This window comes from Anopheles arabiensis, chromosome 3 (genome assembly GCF_016920715.1).
Source record: "Anopheles arabiensis isolate DONGOLA chromosome 3, AaraD3, whole genome shotgun sequence".
NCBI lineage: Eukaryota > Metazoa > Arthropoda > Insecta > Diptera > Culicidae > Anopheles > Anopheles arabiensis.
In genome coordinates, this window is record NC_053518.1 from 2,737,946 (window position 1) to 2,755,739 (window position 17,794).

The 17,794-nt window shown below is 48.0% G+C and overlaps 5 protein-coding genes across 6 annotated transcripts; 3 read left to right on the top strand and 2 right to left on the bottom strand.

Moving 5' to 3' along the window:
• Positions 1-1,048: 1,048 nt before the first annotated feature.
• On the bottom strand, positions 1,049-2,296 carry LOC120900790. Of its 2 annotated transcripts, none has more exons than XM_040308258.1 (2): positions 1,583-2,296; positions 1,049-1,286 (listed from the first exon to the last, which is right to left on the bottom strand). In XM_040308258.1, the coding sequence occupies exons 1-2, from the start codon at positions 2,076-2,078 to the stop codon at positions 1,129-1,131; spliced, it is 654 nt and encodes a 217-aa protein (XP_040164192.1). In that variant the 5' UTR covers positions 2,079-2,296; the 3' UTR covers positions 1,049-1,128. The 2 variants fall into 2 exon arrangements, with proteins under 2 accessions (XP_040164192.1, XP_040164191.1); XM_040308257.1 differs by having other exon boundaries at positions 1,049-1,292; positions 1,583-2,293.
• Positions 2,297-2,595: 299 nt separating this feature from the next.
• LOC120900788 (TBC1 domain family member 17) lies at positions 2,596-5,429 on the top strand. The gene is made up of 3 exons (XM_040308255.1): positions 2,596-3,051; positions 3,230-4,183; positions 4,245-5,429. The coding sequence occupies exons 1-3, from the start codon at positions 3,028-3,030 to the stop codon at positions 5,283-5,285; spliced, it is 2,019 nt and encodes a 672-aa protein (XP_040164189.1). The 5' UTR covers positions 2,596-3,027; the 3' UTR covers positions 5,286-5,429.
• LOC120900789 (KRR1 small subunit processome component homolog) lies at positions 5,371-6,592 on the bottom strand. The gene has a single exon (XM_040308256.1). The coding sequence runs from the start codon at positions 6,489-6,491 to the stop codon at positions 5,445-5,447; it is 1,047 nt and encodes a 348-aa protein (XP_040164190.1). The 5' UTR covers positions 6,492-6,592; the 3' UTR covers positions 5,371-5,444.
• A 74-nt stretch (positions 6,593-6,666) lies between these two features.
• On the top strand, positions 6,667-7,390 carry LOC120900791 (NEDD8). The gene is made up of 3 exons (XM_040308259.1): positions 6,667-6,803; positions 6,929-7,059; positions 7,154-7,390. The coding sequence occupies exons 1-3, from the start codon at positions 6,786-6,788 to the stop codon at positions 7,242-7,244; spliced, it is 240 nt and encodes a 79-aa protein (XP_040164193.1). The 5' UTR covers positions 6,667-6,785; the 3' UTR covers positions 7,245-7,390.
• A 128-nt stretch (positions 7,391-7,518) lies between these two features.
• LOC120900787 (transport and Golgi organization protein 6) lies at positions 7,519-11,183 on the top strand. The gene is made up of 3 exons (XM_040308254.1): positions 7,519-7,746; positions 7,808-10,128; positions 10,200-11,183. Exons 1-3 carry the CDS (start codon positions 7,689-7,691, stop codon positions 10,488-10,490), a joined length of 2,670 nt encoding a protein of 889 aa, XP_040164188.1. The 5' UTR covers positions 7,519-7,688; the 3' UTR covers positions 10,491-11,183.
• The last annotated feature ends 6,611 nt before the right edge of the window (positions 11,184-17,794 follow it).

A 17,794-nucleotide genomic window follows, 5' to 3' on the forward strand; every position in this document is an offset into this window, starting at 1 on the left:
GCGGACTGTCGACTGTCTACTATGGCAAACGCACACACACAGACACACGCTCTGGTTAAACTGGAACTCGCGCGCGCACTCCATCCCGTGGACAGGCCGGGCGGGTAGAGATTAAACGAAAACGTGGAATGTGGGGCTTGTAAAAACGCACCGGAGCCGTGTATCGCTGGACGGATGCGAGGGAGATATACGAGTACGCAATGTGTGTGTGTGTGTCCGTCTGTCTCTCGGCTGCCTTCACTTGTTCGCCGCAGTGCCACATGTGCCTTGAAGGCGTCGCGTTACGTAGCAACGAACGAGATTAAGCCGGGCCAATCCTTCTCGCGCCGGCCCCGCTCATTCGCACATCGCACGAAGAACACGACGGAAAGGGCAGAAGGCAGAGAGAGTGTACGCGGGCGCCAACTCGAGCAACGCAGGAGTCAAATTTAATTTTCAATCAACCATCACATACACAACACCAAGCGCTCGCCCGCGGCCAGAAACAATCAATTTACATCCACAAGTCCCCAGCGACGGTCGCGGCGGGTGACGTACAACAACAACAACAACAACAACAGCGGCGGGTGGAAGCAGCCGGGAGAGACTGCCGATTGGCCGGGCCATTTCGCTCGTGTAAACTCACCCATCTATCAGCAATCCATCTTGCCGTTCGCGTTGTGTTGTGTGTGCTCGGGGTCGAAAAAGTGAAACCATTTTCGGCGGGCGGGCATTATCAGCGGGCAATCGCGGGACGCGCGTAACGCAGCCGTCAATTCGAAGGTGTCGAAAACGGGCCAGCCCAAATATGAGCCGCGCTTAATCTCCATATAAATAAGGAAGGACAGAACAGAGGGGACGGCGCGATACAAGCGAACGCGTCGGCTTAACCGGTGGCAAGTGATCTGATTTTAATGATCCTCCAGATCCGGATCACTACCACACGTTTCCCCGCGCCGTCCCACGGGCGTTCATCAGCGTGCGAGATCTCTTTTGCGGCGGGTTCGGTTCGGTTCGGTCTGGTTACGTAACGCGCGCCTTCTCTTCGACGAATTTGCAGGACAATGGGTTGTAAGGAGGGGTACTACACCTCGACACCCGAACAAAAAACGGGCGCTTTAATCGGTCTTAATTTATTCATAAATCTAATTAATGAACACTTTCATTTTTCTGCCGTCGATGCTCGAGCCGATGCCGGGCCGACACTTCCATGAACGCGAGAAACTCCTCGTCCAGCTCGTCTCGCTCTTCCTCCTCTGCGGTGGTTCGTTGTCGTTGCGACCGTTGATGTCGCTCTCCGCATCCTTCTGTTGCTGCAAAGAGAATGGGGGAAAAAGGATTGGTTGCATATGCAGACGGAACCCATTCGTCTTGAGAGAAATAAAATTTATTTTATTTCTACCCTTCTCGTCCTCTCTTCTTTTCGCCCATCACGCGTGGTACAGACACGCAAAACACGCAAGTGTGCGGGTGGCCAATGGAAAGGTGCTACAATGACTCGCGCATTACGCAATCCAATTCCAAGCCTCAATTCATCCCATTACGCTTCCGTTTGCATTCCCTCGAATAGACTCCTTTCACCAGCTGCTCCCCAAAGGCTTACCGTCCGTGCTTTCATCCTCGGTGTCACCGAACGGATCGTCCTCAGCTTGATAATCTTGCTCGGAATCGCTACTGTCGGCTGCCTCCCTGGCAGTGCTGCCGCCGGCGGCCAGCACGGAACGCTTCAGGCGATCGTTTTCCGCTCTCAGCTGCTGGGCACATTGCTTCCAGTAGTTGGTTTGGTGCTTGGTGTGCCATTTTACCACCCGATGGTACGCTCGAATCCACATGTTCTGGGCATGCTTAAGACGTATATCGGAGCACGGATTCGTCGCAGGCAGGCGTCGCATCATAGCAGCGGCTGGATGTCGCGGGTCGTAGTGATGCTGTGCTGTACTGTGATGGTGCACCGTCCCTTCCTTCGCTTGCCAGAAGCGCTTAATCGTGCGGGCATTTTTCTTGCGCTTGCACTTTCGCTTGTTGCGGGAACGAATCGTTTTATCACGCGACTTCCCGACGGGCACATTTTTGTACTCTACATCCAACACACGCTTCATGTTGGTTACTCAAGTTGCGTTGCTTGTGCAGGTAGGAAGGTTTGTCGATAATTTAATCTAACATTATTAGTTCATACAGTTTAACGTTGCTTATTTCAAACTAAAGAAAATACTTTCACTAAACACACATTTGCTTATTCAAAGCTTCGTCTGATTGTGAGATTGTAAAACACTTATTTGTGTGTTTCGTTTCTGCATCTGCAGCAAAATATAAACATTAAATAATAGATTGTTTACATCGCTGACAGCCTGACGGTGCCTAGTGGTTGGAATTTCAATATGGCGCTAGCAGAGGGAAGGCATGAAATATTTCACTGGTTTGAATGTATTCAACTTTCAATTGAATAATGTAACACAATGATTGATAATATTGATGAAAAACTTTTTCGTTTACAGATCATCAGATCAATCTCATTGTGATAAAATAAATCGAAAAAGCACATTCTCACTTTCTCCATCATATCACTGTTAACTGTCACAATCGTATGTCATTGTCCTCAGCATGAGCCAGCCTCTTCCGATGCTATTCGGGATGATGTTGTGACAACTGGAAGGGAACAAAAAAAACAAGAAAAACATTTCTATTGTTTTCTTATTGTTGCGTATGAGAACGAGTCAGCGTTTTGCATTCATTTCATCAGACAACGGCGTACGTCCTCAAAATAAATGTTAAAACGAACGAAATAAACAAAACCGTGTGCGACATTGAGCATCGAGCTCGTGCTGCGATTGTGGTGACTACAATTTCTAATGCAGTTTCAAATCAGTCCACGTAATCCTCCGTCTGGGGAGTTAATGCGTAGTGAGTGTGACTAAAAGATATCGCTTGGGAAGGAAAAGAGAACAAAAACGAGCCACTGCCTACCAAAAGGTGTCGTCATCAGGTCTGGCAGACAACGAACCACAGTCTCTTCCCCCCACCCCTGCGTTTTCAAAGGACAACGACGACATGGACAACGAGAGTGGCATAGAGGTAAGCGTAACCGTTCGTGTGGGAGAGGGAAGGGGGGGGTGGGTCCATTCATTCGGGGGTCATCGTATGGGTGTCCTTGGAAAGTGACGGCAATTTTCACTTTTTGGTGCTAATGATTCCAAAATGTTGGTTCTTTCTTGGTGCAACCTACGGTGCGACACTACTCATCGGTGAGCAGGAAAAATTCATCCAAAACGGTGTGTTGCTGAAGAAAGCCAACGCTACCTACATCTCGGTGCTGAATGCGGAAGGTATCCTAACGTTTGGCCAGTGCATCAAGACGAACCTGCACGTGTTCGAGTGGAAGCCGGAAACGTGCGATATCACCGATTCCGAAAGTCTCGAAAGTGGCTGGTCGCTGGTCGATCCAATCTCTCGCCAGCCGTCTCCACAGCAACCAGCGCAACCTGCTTCGATAGCATGCCCGACGTCGACCGTCTCTGGAACGGGCAGTTCACCGAGCAGTCGCGCCACCAGTGAGGAGCCCGCGACCGGTGCGCCAACAAAAGCCAAACTGTCCATTCGCGTGTTTCTGCGCGATCTGAAGGGTCTCGAAACGCACAAGGACGAGCTGCGGTTCTACAACCACGACCACACCGTGCACAGTGTGTATCTGTTCCGGCAAACGTCCACCAGTGTGCTACTGCAGCTGCTGGAACGGTTTCGCTGCGTGCGCAAGAGCACACATCGCAAGAACTTTTACCGATGCATTGACGACCCGGACCAGGACAAGCTGCAGAAGTCGTTCTCCGAGCTCAACATTGCCGACATACGGGCTCGGCCACGGCCACGGCCGTACATGGATATGCTGTCGAAGCTTGCCAACGTGCAGCAAATCCTTCCGATACATCGACCGGCTTCTCAGAGCATGCTGCCGGGTGAGCTGCGGTTGAGTAACTTGAACGCTCGTATCCAGGATGCAGCTGCGGATCGCCACTCAACGGACGAAAGTCACGGTGGTGTTCCTGTTACCGATAATGGCGAAACGAATGGAACGGAAACTAGAAAGCTTGCTCCACGGCCACCAGTACACCGAGGACTTCCCTTGGATGCCGGCACGTGGGAGGACGTCAAGTGCCCTAATGGATCCATCTCGGATCCGGAGCGTGTGAAAGAGATCATTTTCCGAGGGGTAAGTACGGCATGATCTATTGAAGAACAATTCCATTAATCAAACTTTTCCTCACATCCAGGGTATCAAGCAAGATATACGAGCGGAAGTGTGGAAGTATCTGCTCGGGTTGGACGTCTGGGAGCACACCACCCAGCAGCGGGACGAGCGAAGGGCACACAAAACGCAGGAATACTTTCAAATGAAGTTCCAGTGGCTTACGATGACGCCAACGCAGGAGCACAACTTTACCGGCTACCGGGAGCGCAAGTGCCAGATCGAGAAGGACGTGAAGCGCACCGATCGGACGTACGAGTTCTTCGCCGGTGACGATAACCCCAACCTAGCCAAGCTGCAGGACATCCTGATGACGTACGTCATGTACAACTTCGACCTGGGGTACGTGCAGGGAATGAGCGATCTGCTCGCCCCGATCCTCAGCCTGGTGCAGAACGAGGCGGAGAGCTTCTGGTGCTTCGTGGGCTTCATGCACAAAGTCTTTGCCAACTTCGATATCGACCAGAAGGGCATGAAGCTGCAGCTCGAACATTTGCGCGTGCTGCTGTCGTTCGTGAACGAGCGGCTGTTCAACTATATGCGCGAAAACCAGTCGGAAAACATGTACTTCTGCTTCCGCTGGCTGCTGGTGTGGTTCAAGCGCGAATTTTCCAACTCAGACATAATGCACCTGTGGGAGGTGCTTTGGACCGGGCTGCCCTGTCCCAACTTCCATCTGTTCGTGTGCGTTGCCATCCTGGACCAGGAGATGGACGTGTTTATCGATGGGCAGTTTAGCTTCACCGAGATACTGAAGCACGTGAACGAACTGTCCGGCAACTTGAATCTGGCGGCGGTGCTCGAGCAAGCCGAAAGCATCTATCTGCAGGTGAAGCAAACGCTGGACGCCGCGTCCAAAGAGTCGCACCACGAGCTGCGCAAAATCATTGGCGAACAGTTGTCCTCGAGCGAGGGAGGCACGACGGGCAACACCGATGAGGACGAGGAGGACGAGGAGGACAGCTGCATGTCGATCGTGAACGAGCGTTCGCCGGAGGAGAAGGAAATACTGCAACGAAAACTGGACGAGGCCTGTGACCTATCTTTAAGCTACATGTTTTTCTAAAGGGTTTTTTGGAATGCGCGAGGGAAAGTGTAACGATGTGACACCACACACACACACAGATAAGCACAGCACACATTTGTAGCCATTTGGGAGAGAGAGAATGTACAGTAAATTTGTTTATTGACGTTTTGTTACTTTCTTAAATGCACTCGCGCTTCTTTACGACTTTGCCGCCCGTTTGTTGGCTTTTGCAATCTTGCCTTTCAGTGATTTCACATCCAGCGGCGTGTCGGCCGAGTTGGCCTTGGCCGCCCTTCGGTTCGTTTCCACCGGAGCCACAAAGTCCCGCTCGCGACGTTCCTTCTGCACGGTCGCGTCACGCTTCTCCTTGTCCACCTGTTCCTGTCGCTTTTTGGAGCGCTTCTGCTCGTCGGTGAGGAAGTACTCGCCGGATGCGAGCTGTTTGTCGATCTTGCTATCCTGCAGCGGTGGCGGGAACGGTGTGTATTCCTTCTTCTTCTTTACCACCTTCGGTTTGTTGCGTTTGGTGGTGTTCTTCGACTGGAAGCGGGGCAGAAAACGTTCCCAATTTTCCTCCCGCAGATTTTCGTCCTTCATCAGCTCGCGCTTGATCATGAGGGCTTTGATGTTGTAAATCGGGTGGATGTTTTTCATCGTCTCTTCCACCACCTTCCGCACGCACTGGAGGCCCTTGTACGGTCCAATCGCCGAGACGGTGGCACCCTGCACCAGCACGTAGCAGTTCGTAAGCAGCTCCAACGACTTTAGCGTACACCCGTTCGGACCAATCAGTCGGCTGCGGCGTTTGACAAACTTTTCCTTGTTCGCGACCAGGTTCTTCACCTTGATGATGTCGCAGCCAATCTCATCGTCCAGCACCTTGACCGCCTGTTCGAAGGGCACCGACCGGGAGAGCAGTTTGATAAGATCGCGCGCCTTCAGGATAATGTAGGGGTCCCACGTTTTGCGCGTGGTTCGCACGGTCATGTTGCCCAAGATGAGGTCCAGGTCTGCTTTGATGTGGTGTGTACCGAGTGCCTTCACGACCAGGGGCCAACATTCTTTGATGTACTTTTCGCGATACTTTGGAAACAGGCAGGAGAACGAGCTCTCCTCCAGCAGCCCGTTGGGGTTGTCTTCTGGCTTGAATTCGGGAATTTTCAACAACCACGCATTTTCCACCGGCCCATCGAAATGCTCAATACCTGCGGTCTGATCGCCGGCATCGGATTCCGAGTCGCTCATGGTAATTTATCACTTTTATTCACGAAATAGTACGGAAAGTGCGGGCAGCACAACAAAACGTGCGTGTTATTTTTTTAATGATACTGTGACATTTTGAGTTTGACAGTTCGCCCTCGGTTCGTTCGTTTTTCGCCGCATCGTTTTCGAACAGTTTCGAGCAGCACGAGCGCGCTCGAGCACTTTTGACGGATGCAGAAATAGAAAAAAAGAAAAGCATACGGAGCGGAATTGTTTGCTGGTTTGTTTGTGGCTTTCCTTGAAATAAGTGCAAAATCTCTGCAAATCTTCGTCATCATGCTGATCAAAGTGAAGGTAATGCGGTTTGTTAGATGCCCGGGAGAACGTTAAACATGCTCAAACGATTGATTTTCCCCATTCTGGTGCCCTGTTCGCAACCTTGCATCACCCGGAAACTGTTGGGGCCGCCGTTCGCGCAGACCCTGACCGGCAAAGAAATTGAAATCGACATTGAACCCACGGACAAAGTGGACCGGATCAAGGAGCGAGTGGAAGAGAAGGAAGGCATCCCCCCGCAGCAGCAGCGGTTGATCTTTTCCGGCAAACAGATGTAAGTTTTCCCAGGATGCCCGTAGCCCCACACGAACGCTGCGTACCATTTGTACGATGATCTCATCCATTGGGGTGTTTGCACTCTTTTGTAGGAACGATGACAAAACCGCCCAAGACTACAAAGTCCAAGGAGGGTCCGTGTTGCATCTGGTCCTTGCGCTGCGTGGAGGGTTACTGCTGTGAACTGGCGAAGATGGACTAGATTGGCGTTCCGCGGACAGTTGCGCGGGTCCGAGTACTGTGGTGTGTCTCTATCGTCTCATTGTTTTGCTTAATGCTATTGATTTGGAAATGTGTCACTGAATAAAACCACGACATAATCAATCAAAGAGCGGGAATTTTCATTGTTGGGCGGCGGAAAAACATGAAGTTTTGATGATTTTGCAAAACATCATTCGAGACAAAACCCTTGAAATAGCTTCACTGCGTCTCACTCTAAGCGTATGCTTGTCTCGCTCTCAAGCTAAGGATTTGACAGATGGCAGAAGGCATGAATCCAAACAAACATGTTGATTATTATTGTTTCAGAATCTCTGGCCGCTGGTAGAAAGTTGTTCCTCCGCTTGTTAGAATTACGAGTACGAGTGGAGTTTATTGCCTAAGGCACGTGGAGTAATTGTTATTGGAATGGAGATTAAAGCGCTTCGAGAAGTGATAACAAGCACGGCCAATTTAAAGCCCAAGGGTAAGACATCCGGTAACCACGCTATGGCCATGTGGCTGACCATCCTTTCCTTTCCTCGTAGATATCACGCTTCCCAAGCTTGAAGAATGTTTACAATCAATACAATCCTGCCCATTTCCTACGGAAGAGCCAAGCACCGATATACTGTGGAAAGTTGCTGTGCAGTACTGTGCCGTACTGACGGAATTTGCAGTCAAAGGGCTGGTGGAGAAGCAAAACCCAACGGCCGAAAGCGACGAAGTGATAAACTTACACGATCAGGCACAATACCTTACCACGATCGATCTGGTGCGCCAATTCACGCTCCATCTGTACCTTCCCCGTGAATTGCGTGGCGTATCCAAATGTGAAGCCCAGCTGATGGTGAAGCTAGAAGAGCAGGAACGTGTGCGAAGGCTCACCTACTGCACGGCCCAATTTCGTCGGGTGTTTGAAACGAAACTGTTAGCTCTTCATCCACGACTAGCAGACACTGTGATCGATTTCTTAGCAGCCAGCTATAGCCTCGCGAAAACCACTTTAATGCAAAACAATAGCCTCCCGGCCTTTCCCAGGGAACACATGTTTAGAAGTTTGCTGGTGATCAAAGGCTCCCCGGGATTGCCCCTGGAACTGGCAAAAGCACTACACAACGATTTGCTACACCTCACGGGTGAACCGGGTGGCTTTCCTGTGCTCTGTAGGATCCTGCTTTCCGGCGATCAAACAAGCGAAAGTGCCCCATCATGGCGTAAAGGTGAAGTGATTGCAAAGATTGTATCCAGCAAAGGGCACACGAAAAAGTTCTACCGGCAGGTACTATCCGACTGCTTCGAATTCTACCATTGGGCCGTGCAGCAAGACACCCAAGAGGCGGTAACGTACGCGATCATCTGCATCGAATGTCTCAAGCGATTTATGCAACTGCCAGCTCCATATCGTGAACTGCATGCACGCATCAACGAGTACTTCTTCCGAAGTTTTCGAGAGCTTGTCTCCCCCCAGGAATTGGTGGCCGGATGTGTGGTGCAGGAGCGATTAGGATTGTTGAGCAATTTGCTCGAATGCAACATGGCTTTTACGGGATCTACAGTTAGTTCCTTGCCATCGTCCTTGCTTGTGCCTTATCTACCGATCTGCCTAAAGCTGCTGACGACGCTTCCACCCGCCTGCGAAGAGCACACGTATCTGCACAATTTAATCGTATTCTGTTTGAGCAATCGCACGAAACAAGAACTGACAATGATTTTAAATTCGCTGTTGCTTAATCGCACAGAAGGAGACGTTGGAAAGTATCAGCTACATCCAAGAGTGATATACAAATGCGCTGAAAACGACACCAATTACAGTTTGCAGATTGGACCCGCTACCAGTGATCAAGAATCCGACACAGAAAATCTCCTTCCAGTATTGGTTGACGTGCTGAAAGCCTCCAATCGAAACCTTTTGTTGTACGATGTCTTCCTTACACTGCTTAGCGAGCTATTGGCAGGCACGTGGACGGGCAGGTCGCATGAACCCGAACCGCTGTTGGATGGCGTGGAACGTGACACTCTGCTTTGCAATCGCTTCCACCAAAAGTACACGCTCATTCAATCGCTGATGGATCTCATTAGCCACCAACACTTCCACAGCCAATTGTACGACAATCCGAAGGAGGTTTTGACCATCCTAACCGCATCGCTAACGAAAGCCATCGATACTACGGAGTGTAGTGCCCGACAAAATTCCGACATCTTGGAGGTTGTTCTATCGATTTTCCAGGAATTTTTGCAACGCATCCGCAATCGTTACGATGTGGCCGACATTTTGAAGCTTCTTCTGCGGTATCGCAATTCGGCGAGCTGTAGCGATGCACTAAAGGTACAAATCGAGCTACTTTGCCACGGACCATCGACTTCCGAACACGACGACCTCTCAGAATCGCCCTGCCTGAATGCGCTAAGTCTCTGTTCGGACCAGCAACCGTACTGCAAGGTGTATGGAACGACCCTGTTGCTGAAGCTATTGAAAGAACGCGATCCCGAAACGATTGCCCAGCGACATAAAATCTTAATACTTGCACTGGTCAACTTACGCGACGAGGAAAGCTATGCGTTCCTGAACTCCGTGCGATTGCTTGTGGCACTTTGCGACGTGCTGGAGGCGGAAGTCGTCGACGAGCTAGTGAAGGAGTATCTTAATGAGAGCAATGAAATTGATTATCGTCTTAAGATAGGCGAAGCGACGGTTAAGACAGTCGAAACGTTGGGTCCGTTTGCGGTCCGTTATCGCGATACGTTGCTGAATTGCTTCCTAACCGGCACGCGCAACGCTGTGGATGAGTTCCGCACATCGAGCCTGTCGAACGTTGGAAGCGTATGTCGCATTCTTTCCTACCAGGTGCATCACTTTTTCTATGAGGTATGTGCATTGTGTTGTCTTGTGTTTGTAGCCGTTAATACAGTGTTCAATTCTTACCTCTTATCGCGCAGCTCTTTACCGGTATTAAATCAATCGTGGAAACGGATAACTATCTCCCGGCGAAAAGGGCAGCAATTTTGGTGCTGTCACAGCTGCTCGAAGGAATCGATGGGCTGATGGACTTTCAGGAATATCTACTGTTAATCTATAGGTTTTTGAAACATGTCATCGCAACGGACAAAGATGACGTTACCAAGCTGCAGGCGGCCGTTGCGCTGGATCATTTGAAGGCAAAGACGAAAGACTTTCTGCAGATCAATCCGGACGAGCTGGAGAGGCGTATGTTTGGGAGAGTGATCTAATTTCTTGAATATATACGGTACGAGCGCACGGTATGAAGAATCATGTTTATATACCTTTGTGTCCGAAGAGAATTATCCTACGTTATCCGTTCCCTATAGTTAACATGCGCTGTTTGACCTTCTATTTTTCAACCCCCTTCCGCGGTTTTCGAAGCGAAGAACAGGAAGGGGGTTTCCCAGTTCAAGTCTGACCCTTCTTTTCCTTTTCTGGTGGCAAAACCGGAATGGAATTAAAGCAATCCTTCAAGATATCTGACCCTCGCTGTCTAGAATAGAGCTAGTGGTCCTTTTTTACGCGTAGAGTTTGTTTGTGCATCCTTGTTGACAGACCAGCAATGCTACCTCCTTTTGATCTGTGTGCAGTCCCAAGTTGCTGTTCAATCGGTCAATATGACCAGTTATGGCCAATAGGGTGAGTAGAGACCGTATGTAATGTCTTAAGTAAGGTGAAACAGGACGCAAACAATCAGTTCGATCAATGAAACAGTACCTTCATTCTATGGGAAAAACAACAGGAGTAGTCTTCACATTTTGTCAGTCACCCTTCGTCTTCCACTAATGAAGTGGAAAATCGAATCATGTGTGAACCTACAGGCGGTAGTACAATAAAACGGCATGCACTGTAAAACGAGTCAATTTGGGGAGGTGGTGCAAGTCTCTGTAAAAAAGTAATAAAAAAAGGTTTAGGCAAAATGCGCTTTCTACGAGAACTAGCATCTGTTAGCAAAATTATTACATGAGAAAAAAACAATACATCCTCCTTTAATTAACGATAATGTAGAATTATAATATCGTGAAGTGTAACTCTTTTTTCTTGCCTGTCCCCAGTTGCGTCGCGTGACTCTGGGGTTAAATCATTGCAGATGATCCGTTTCCCGCGAGAGAGAGAAAGAGAGATAGTGAGTGAGTGAATGCCTTGCCCTAGGGAACACTTAGGCGTAATTTATAACGGGCAGTGTGCGTTATTTTTCACAATTACTGTGACTTGTTACTCCACACATGGAGTAACATTCCGCCCGAAACCGGAGACAAATTAACCAAACTTGCACACACATACATTAGATTGGATTGAACAGTACCGGCCATGAGAAGAGCATTGCTTTGGACAGACCAGTGCTCTGAAATACCGGCTAAAGTGGTTCAACATTAACTGAATTAGACATGGTCAAGCAGGTTGTTTCGCGGTTTAAAGAACGGTTCTCACAGAACACTCCGCATTCATTTACATCCTTGCCAAACCCGTTGCCATTTTTCACACAGATGCTGTCCACCATCACCACCACCACTACGACGTTTTGAGCAGAAAGGGAAAATCGTACGGGAAAATGTCCCTCCGTACTGCACACGACGAGCATCCCGGACTCCCAGAACAATGCCGACAAAAAGAAACATACAAGAGAGCGTGTTCTATGCAAAGGTGTGGAAAAGCACGTCCTTTCGTCCCCGGCCGGAAGGTTGTGCTGTGCATATGTGGGTGTTTTTTTGTGTTTCTCGCTTTTTTGGCAACATGTTGTTGTGGTCGTGCTCTTGGCTTTGCTTTTGTTTTGGGGAAGAGTTTTTTTTGGTTCGTTGTTACGCTGCTGATCTGACCACTGACCACAAAAAACCACAACATGAAAGCAACAACCATGCGATGCGAGCTATCTGCCTGCTAGTGCAAAACCGTCCATCTCCCCCATCGGTTGGTGGGAAAGATTCGCTCCAGAAGGTCCGGCAAATGGCCGGCAGCAGAAAAAAGGACACACGCGAAAGTGAGAAAAAATTACCCTCCCAAGGGCGGTTTATCCTTCCGTCGTAGTGGCGTAGAAGCGCGAGGAACCAGTGTTCACAGCACAGGAAACAAGATACCTCTTCGTTTTTTCGCAACACACACAGAGGAACGGAGCACAAAACCCAACCAACGAACGAAGAGTTTGATGGCGTCGACACACACACGTTTGCGGATTTTTCGATCCTTCTTCTTCATTCTCTCCGGTCAGCCGTGGTGGTGGTGGTGGTGGTAGGGTAAAGCATCGGATTTATGGTTTTATTTGATTTTAAATAGAAGCAAATGAAGATAAATGCGACTCCGCAGACCACACTGACCGCAAGCAAGCAGGTTCGCTAGTGGACCGATGGAAAAAAGCAGGACGACTTCGAGTGAAAACGGAACAGAGCTGCTACTATTAGAGACAGTGGAAAATGGGGATGAATATTGGGTGTAAAATAAGCATATCATCATCATGCTGTAGCAATTTAATTGTTAATGTGCATGAAAAGAAAATACACTTTGTCTCAGTTTCAGGAAAAGAATTTTAAATATTTAAACCCAAAAACCGTTAACGAAACGTGGCTCAGATTATGGCGCACGAGATAAGCTCATTCATTATTCTCGCCTCGTTTCCGATTCTCCAACTCGATGGTAAAATCCGATAAGAAATAAGAAAAATCGACGCCAAACGACCTGTCTTTTGGTCGCGACTTTACGCAACACAAACACTCCGTTTCTTATCACACCAACAAACTACACCAGGCGTATACTTTGCGCCACTCCGGAAGAGGATACGCAGCAGCATCAGCAGCAGCAGCGAGGGAGGAGCGAAAGCAGCAATCTAGTTGCCCGCCGCGAACACAAAAATGGCGTGCCGGTGATGGTGGCGGTGCTGGTGTGCACCACTTTTGAGGCAAAGTTTTGTAAGTTTCCTTGCGAACTTTTTACCCCCTTTACATCCTCTTTCTGCAGTTTTGCTTGCCTTTCTTTTCGCACGAAGCCTCGCCGAGGCTCATTTGCGCTACACCTTCTGCTCTTATCCATTTTAATAGGCAACACTCGTTAGCGTCTCGTTGGCATCGTTCCTGCAAATGAGACCCCAAGCCCCCCTCGGTTTCCCTCTCCCTTCCATCCCTCTCCACCCATCGCAAAAACACTGGGCCAACGCTTGAGTTACGATAAAAGTCGTAAAAACTGTAAGTTTAATGAGAAAATTATATATATTTTTCTCGTAAAAGGTTGGAAAAGTTTCCCGTGCCAAGTTGAGGTTGATGACGCAGAGCAAAAGCGAGAGAGAGAGAGCACTTGGAGGCCACCCGAGGCCGCCCAGCCATGTTGGTGGTGGTTTCGTGAATTTTGTATAGTCTCATTTCCATTAACCTCGGGCAAAAGTTTACCATGAATCTCGCTGCTGACGCGGAGGACGCAAGAATAAGCAGAGACGCCAAGTAGAAGCTTCCGTTCCGTTGGCGTTGTGTTCCTTGAGATGGAAAAAGTTATCACAAGCAGTTTGGAGTTCTATTTAAAACAAAAAAGCTGTATAAAGCAGACAGACCACACCGTACCATATGTATAAAATCATAATTCCAATAGTCTTTACAATAAAGGAACCGGCTTCCGAGTACCCATACCCGTAAGAAAATGGGAGAAAATGGGAAGAACAACATTGGGTAGGCTAAAAAGGATGTGCGGAGATAATTGAATTGGAAAAACGAACATCGCAAACATCGTGGTAGAAGCGTAAAAATTTTAAAGCACCAAAGGGCCGCACAAAATCATTCAGCTGAGAAAGTCATTTTAACCCTTCAAGTAGAGTGTGTGCGAGTGCATGAGAGAGAGAGAGGGAAATGTGAAAAGACTTTTAAAATCACAGCCTTCTGTTATGTAAATATAAATTTGCAAACGACACGTAAGAGTGTATTCAATTGTATTATTTACTTTTGGGAGATGTTTTAACAACTCTGCCAGTGTGCATGTTGTACACCCAAGGGTTAAGCGGTTGCGAGGCGCACTAGATGGACGGAAAAACGGAAGAAATGACTGCAAGGCTGGCGTCGTAATGGTGTGCATGAGCATGCGAAGGAAAATTTTATAATTATATAAAAATATGAATAAGAGAAGTATTCCTAGCGCTGAGGGGAGAAAAGTCTGTAAAAGTGGTATTCATTTTTTCTGTAAAACCCAAACCCCGCTGGAAGAAAGGTAAGTACACACTACTGCAGCACAGCTTCAACCTTCGCTTCGATTGTAGTCCGGGTGTAGGTGTTGTTCTGTGAGTGGAGTTGGGGAGTGGTTCAAGCTGATGCTGGGTTCAAAATTCTTCAGCACAGAGCTAGAAAGCGGAATTACGAGCAAGGGAAGCATTTTTCTATCCACCAATGAGGAAATAACAAGAGATGCTGAGAAGAGAGTGTGGGGTGGAATAGGGTTTGGTGGATTCTTGAATGGGGTGGTAAGAAATTTGAGTACGATTACTCACTCGGCAAAGCAAAGCAAAGCAAAGGAGGGATACAACGAGGTGAAGAACTATGACTTTTTAATGAGCAGATCCTTTCCCTTCGGTTTGATCCCATTGCGTCAGATTACACACACACACACACACACAAACACAGATACATTGCTTACCTTTTCACAAAAACTTCCTTCACAGGGAAGACATATTTTATATCATTTAAGGTCTTTGGAGTGTAAAACGATAAGGAATGGGTGGTATTCTAAGGGGAAGTTTATGTATGCTAAAGGTGAACTGTAAGATTTGGTTGCACGAATGCTTATATATCTTCTATATCTGCTTGGTGTTACAAAAGATGACTGATGCATCGTGACTTACATTAAGCAGGCTTAACGAAATGGTGTTCGTGGGTGGGGAGCTGGACCCCTCTCACTCTTTCCAATGGTTTTCTCTTCCTAGGAAAAGCATCTACGCCATCCATTTAGCTGAGGACGAAAAAGGATGAGGAAGTAATTTGTTATCCTACAAGAAGTGAAATATCATTTCTTAGCTCGTTCGTTCATGCTAAGTAATCTCCTTTGAACCGCAGCCCGTTTTCCAGCACCCACCAGTGGCGCACCTTCCGTTCTGGCCAGTCCCCTCTCCCCTTGGTTTGTTGCTGTGTTAGCACAAGCGCCACCATCATCTTCAGCATCATCATCACCATGCCAAGGAGCATTAGCATTCTGAAACCGTTTCTCATGCTCCCTCCCCATTATTGTGCGGATCCATTTTTACACAACTCACTACACAAAAAAAAACACACACATTTAAACCTGCTCTTCGTATGTGCCGTTTCGTGTTAGCTTTCTTAAGATGTTACAGAAGCTAAAAATCGATAAACAATCTTCCCAGTGTTAAGTATTTTCTTACGCAGCGGCAGGCGGAAGGCAGCTGCGGAACAGCGAGTCCAGTCCGGCCCCGGCCTGTCCTGGCCTCCCTGGGGTCCCGGGATCTTGCCGAGAATCTTTAATTTATGACTTAAGATTAAGATGAATGATTTTGCGGCGATAAATGGCGCTCAGACAAATGAGCAGATGAAACGTGTTTTGCCTTGTTTGGCCGGTTTTTTGGATGGATTTTAGGTGATTTGGCGAGAAAAGGCGGAGAGAGTGGGAGAAAGGGCGGGATGTTTACTTGACGGGATATTTTAAAAGATTAATATTAAAACTCTGCTTGAGTGTAAAAGGGGTAAGGAGAATATGTGAATCGCTTGTCTGCTTTTATATGTAAGATTATGCAAAGAGGTTTTAGTGCTTCTTGAATATTAATTACCACAGAAGTTCTTTGGTTTAGTGAACATTCTTAAGCAACATTTTAGAAAATAAAAAAAAAATGTTCAAATGATACTTTAAATAGTTTGAAACATAAATAAGATAACCCATATCATATCACATAGAAATGAATCAAAAAGGTTGTATATAAAGAAGAGAAAGGATATCCAAGCAGTTGATAGGTTCATCGCACACACTTTTCCATTAGTTGGACGGTAAAAAACAGTCGTGAAAAAATCCTTTCGCGCTTCACACTCACACACACACGTGTACGGAAAGGTACGCAAGAGAGATGGAGCGCATTGCGCGTAAGTAAGCGAAAGAAATCGCGAACGAGCTACACGCAAACGGTAGCAGCAAAGCGGATGAGGTAGTACTGCTGAAGGGGAGGTAAGAGGAAAACAAAAAGAAAACTACACAAAAACGATAAAAATTTCTCTATAAAACTCCCGTCCCGTAGCGCGTGCTTTTCCCCGTTGCCGGGAACAGGACGACAAAGCGAAAAGGTGACGCCATCGTCTTCGTAACATCGCCACTGACGAAGCGCCACACTATTTAAATTGCGCTATCACCGTGCTCGCTGGCTGGCTGGCTGATGAGGGTCGACCGGTACCGGGTACCGGTTGGTTGCTGGCGGGAGGAAGAGGGTTGAAAATCGTGCCCGGATATCTACTTTTTTCCAACCCCTCCCGTTGTCCCATTTCCCGATTATTTCTCATTTCGCCATTTCGCTCCCACGCCCTCTTTTCTCACGTTGAGCCGTCGTGCTCACCCTACTCAACTCGCAGCACCGCCTCACCCACCCGCGGCGTTACTTCTTCCACTTGGCATCGCGCATACTTTCTTCTCATTTGCTGGCAGCAGGACTCTTCTCGGCCATGTTGGCTGCCGACCACCCCCTGCAGGGGGATTGGCTCAAGCTTCAGGCGCGCGCGTTCTCCTGTGTGTGTGGTCGTGTTTGCCATACTGTGTGTGTGTTTCTTTTTTTTGCGTGTTTCCTTTTCCGCTCGCTATTATCTTTGCTCTCGGTGCACCACCTCCCCATCCCACGTTCTTCCAACGATCCGGTACGAAGAAAAAGTTTCGTTCGAGGAAAATTGCTCTATTTCGCTATACGCAACGAGAGAAAACTCGTGCGATCGTTAAACGAGCCAGCGATAACGAGGTATCGCACTCTCGCAGAGAATTCTTTCGCTTTTTTCCTGTCCCTTGTATTTGTGTGTGTGTGTGTGTGGGAGGTAGAGAGTAACGTAAAAAACGCAGGAAAATAACGCTAGCAACATTCATTTCCTCGGGAAAAACTGCTCAGCAATATGGCCGCCGTTCGGTTGTGGAAAGAAATTGTTGTTACATGAAAAAAGCAATCATCCTGTCTTCCACGCTGTATGTGTGGGTTTACTGTGAGGTTTCCCAGCGAAGAAGCAGTCTATCCGCAAGCCTTACAACATAAAGGAGCAGCTCGGTGAGCAAAACTTGTCGTTCTACCACTTCTATCTTGCCATCAAAACCGGTACGAGCAGATCCCCAGTGCCGGGGAAGATCCCAGTCAATTGTTATCTTATCCATTCAAAATCATCAACCTCAATTAATTTAAAATGTCTTGCGAAGACGTAGAAACGACGCTGCATATTTAAATGGGAATTCCTCTCCCGCCCTTCGCCCTTCATCGCTGCTCTGCCGTCGTCTTTCTTCTTCTTTTTCTTCTTCTTCTTCTTCTTCTTATTCTTGCTCGAATGATTTCATTTTAAAAGCGCAAACGCCCGAAAGATATGCTAATTATTACAAAAAC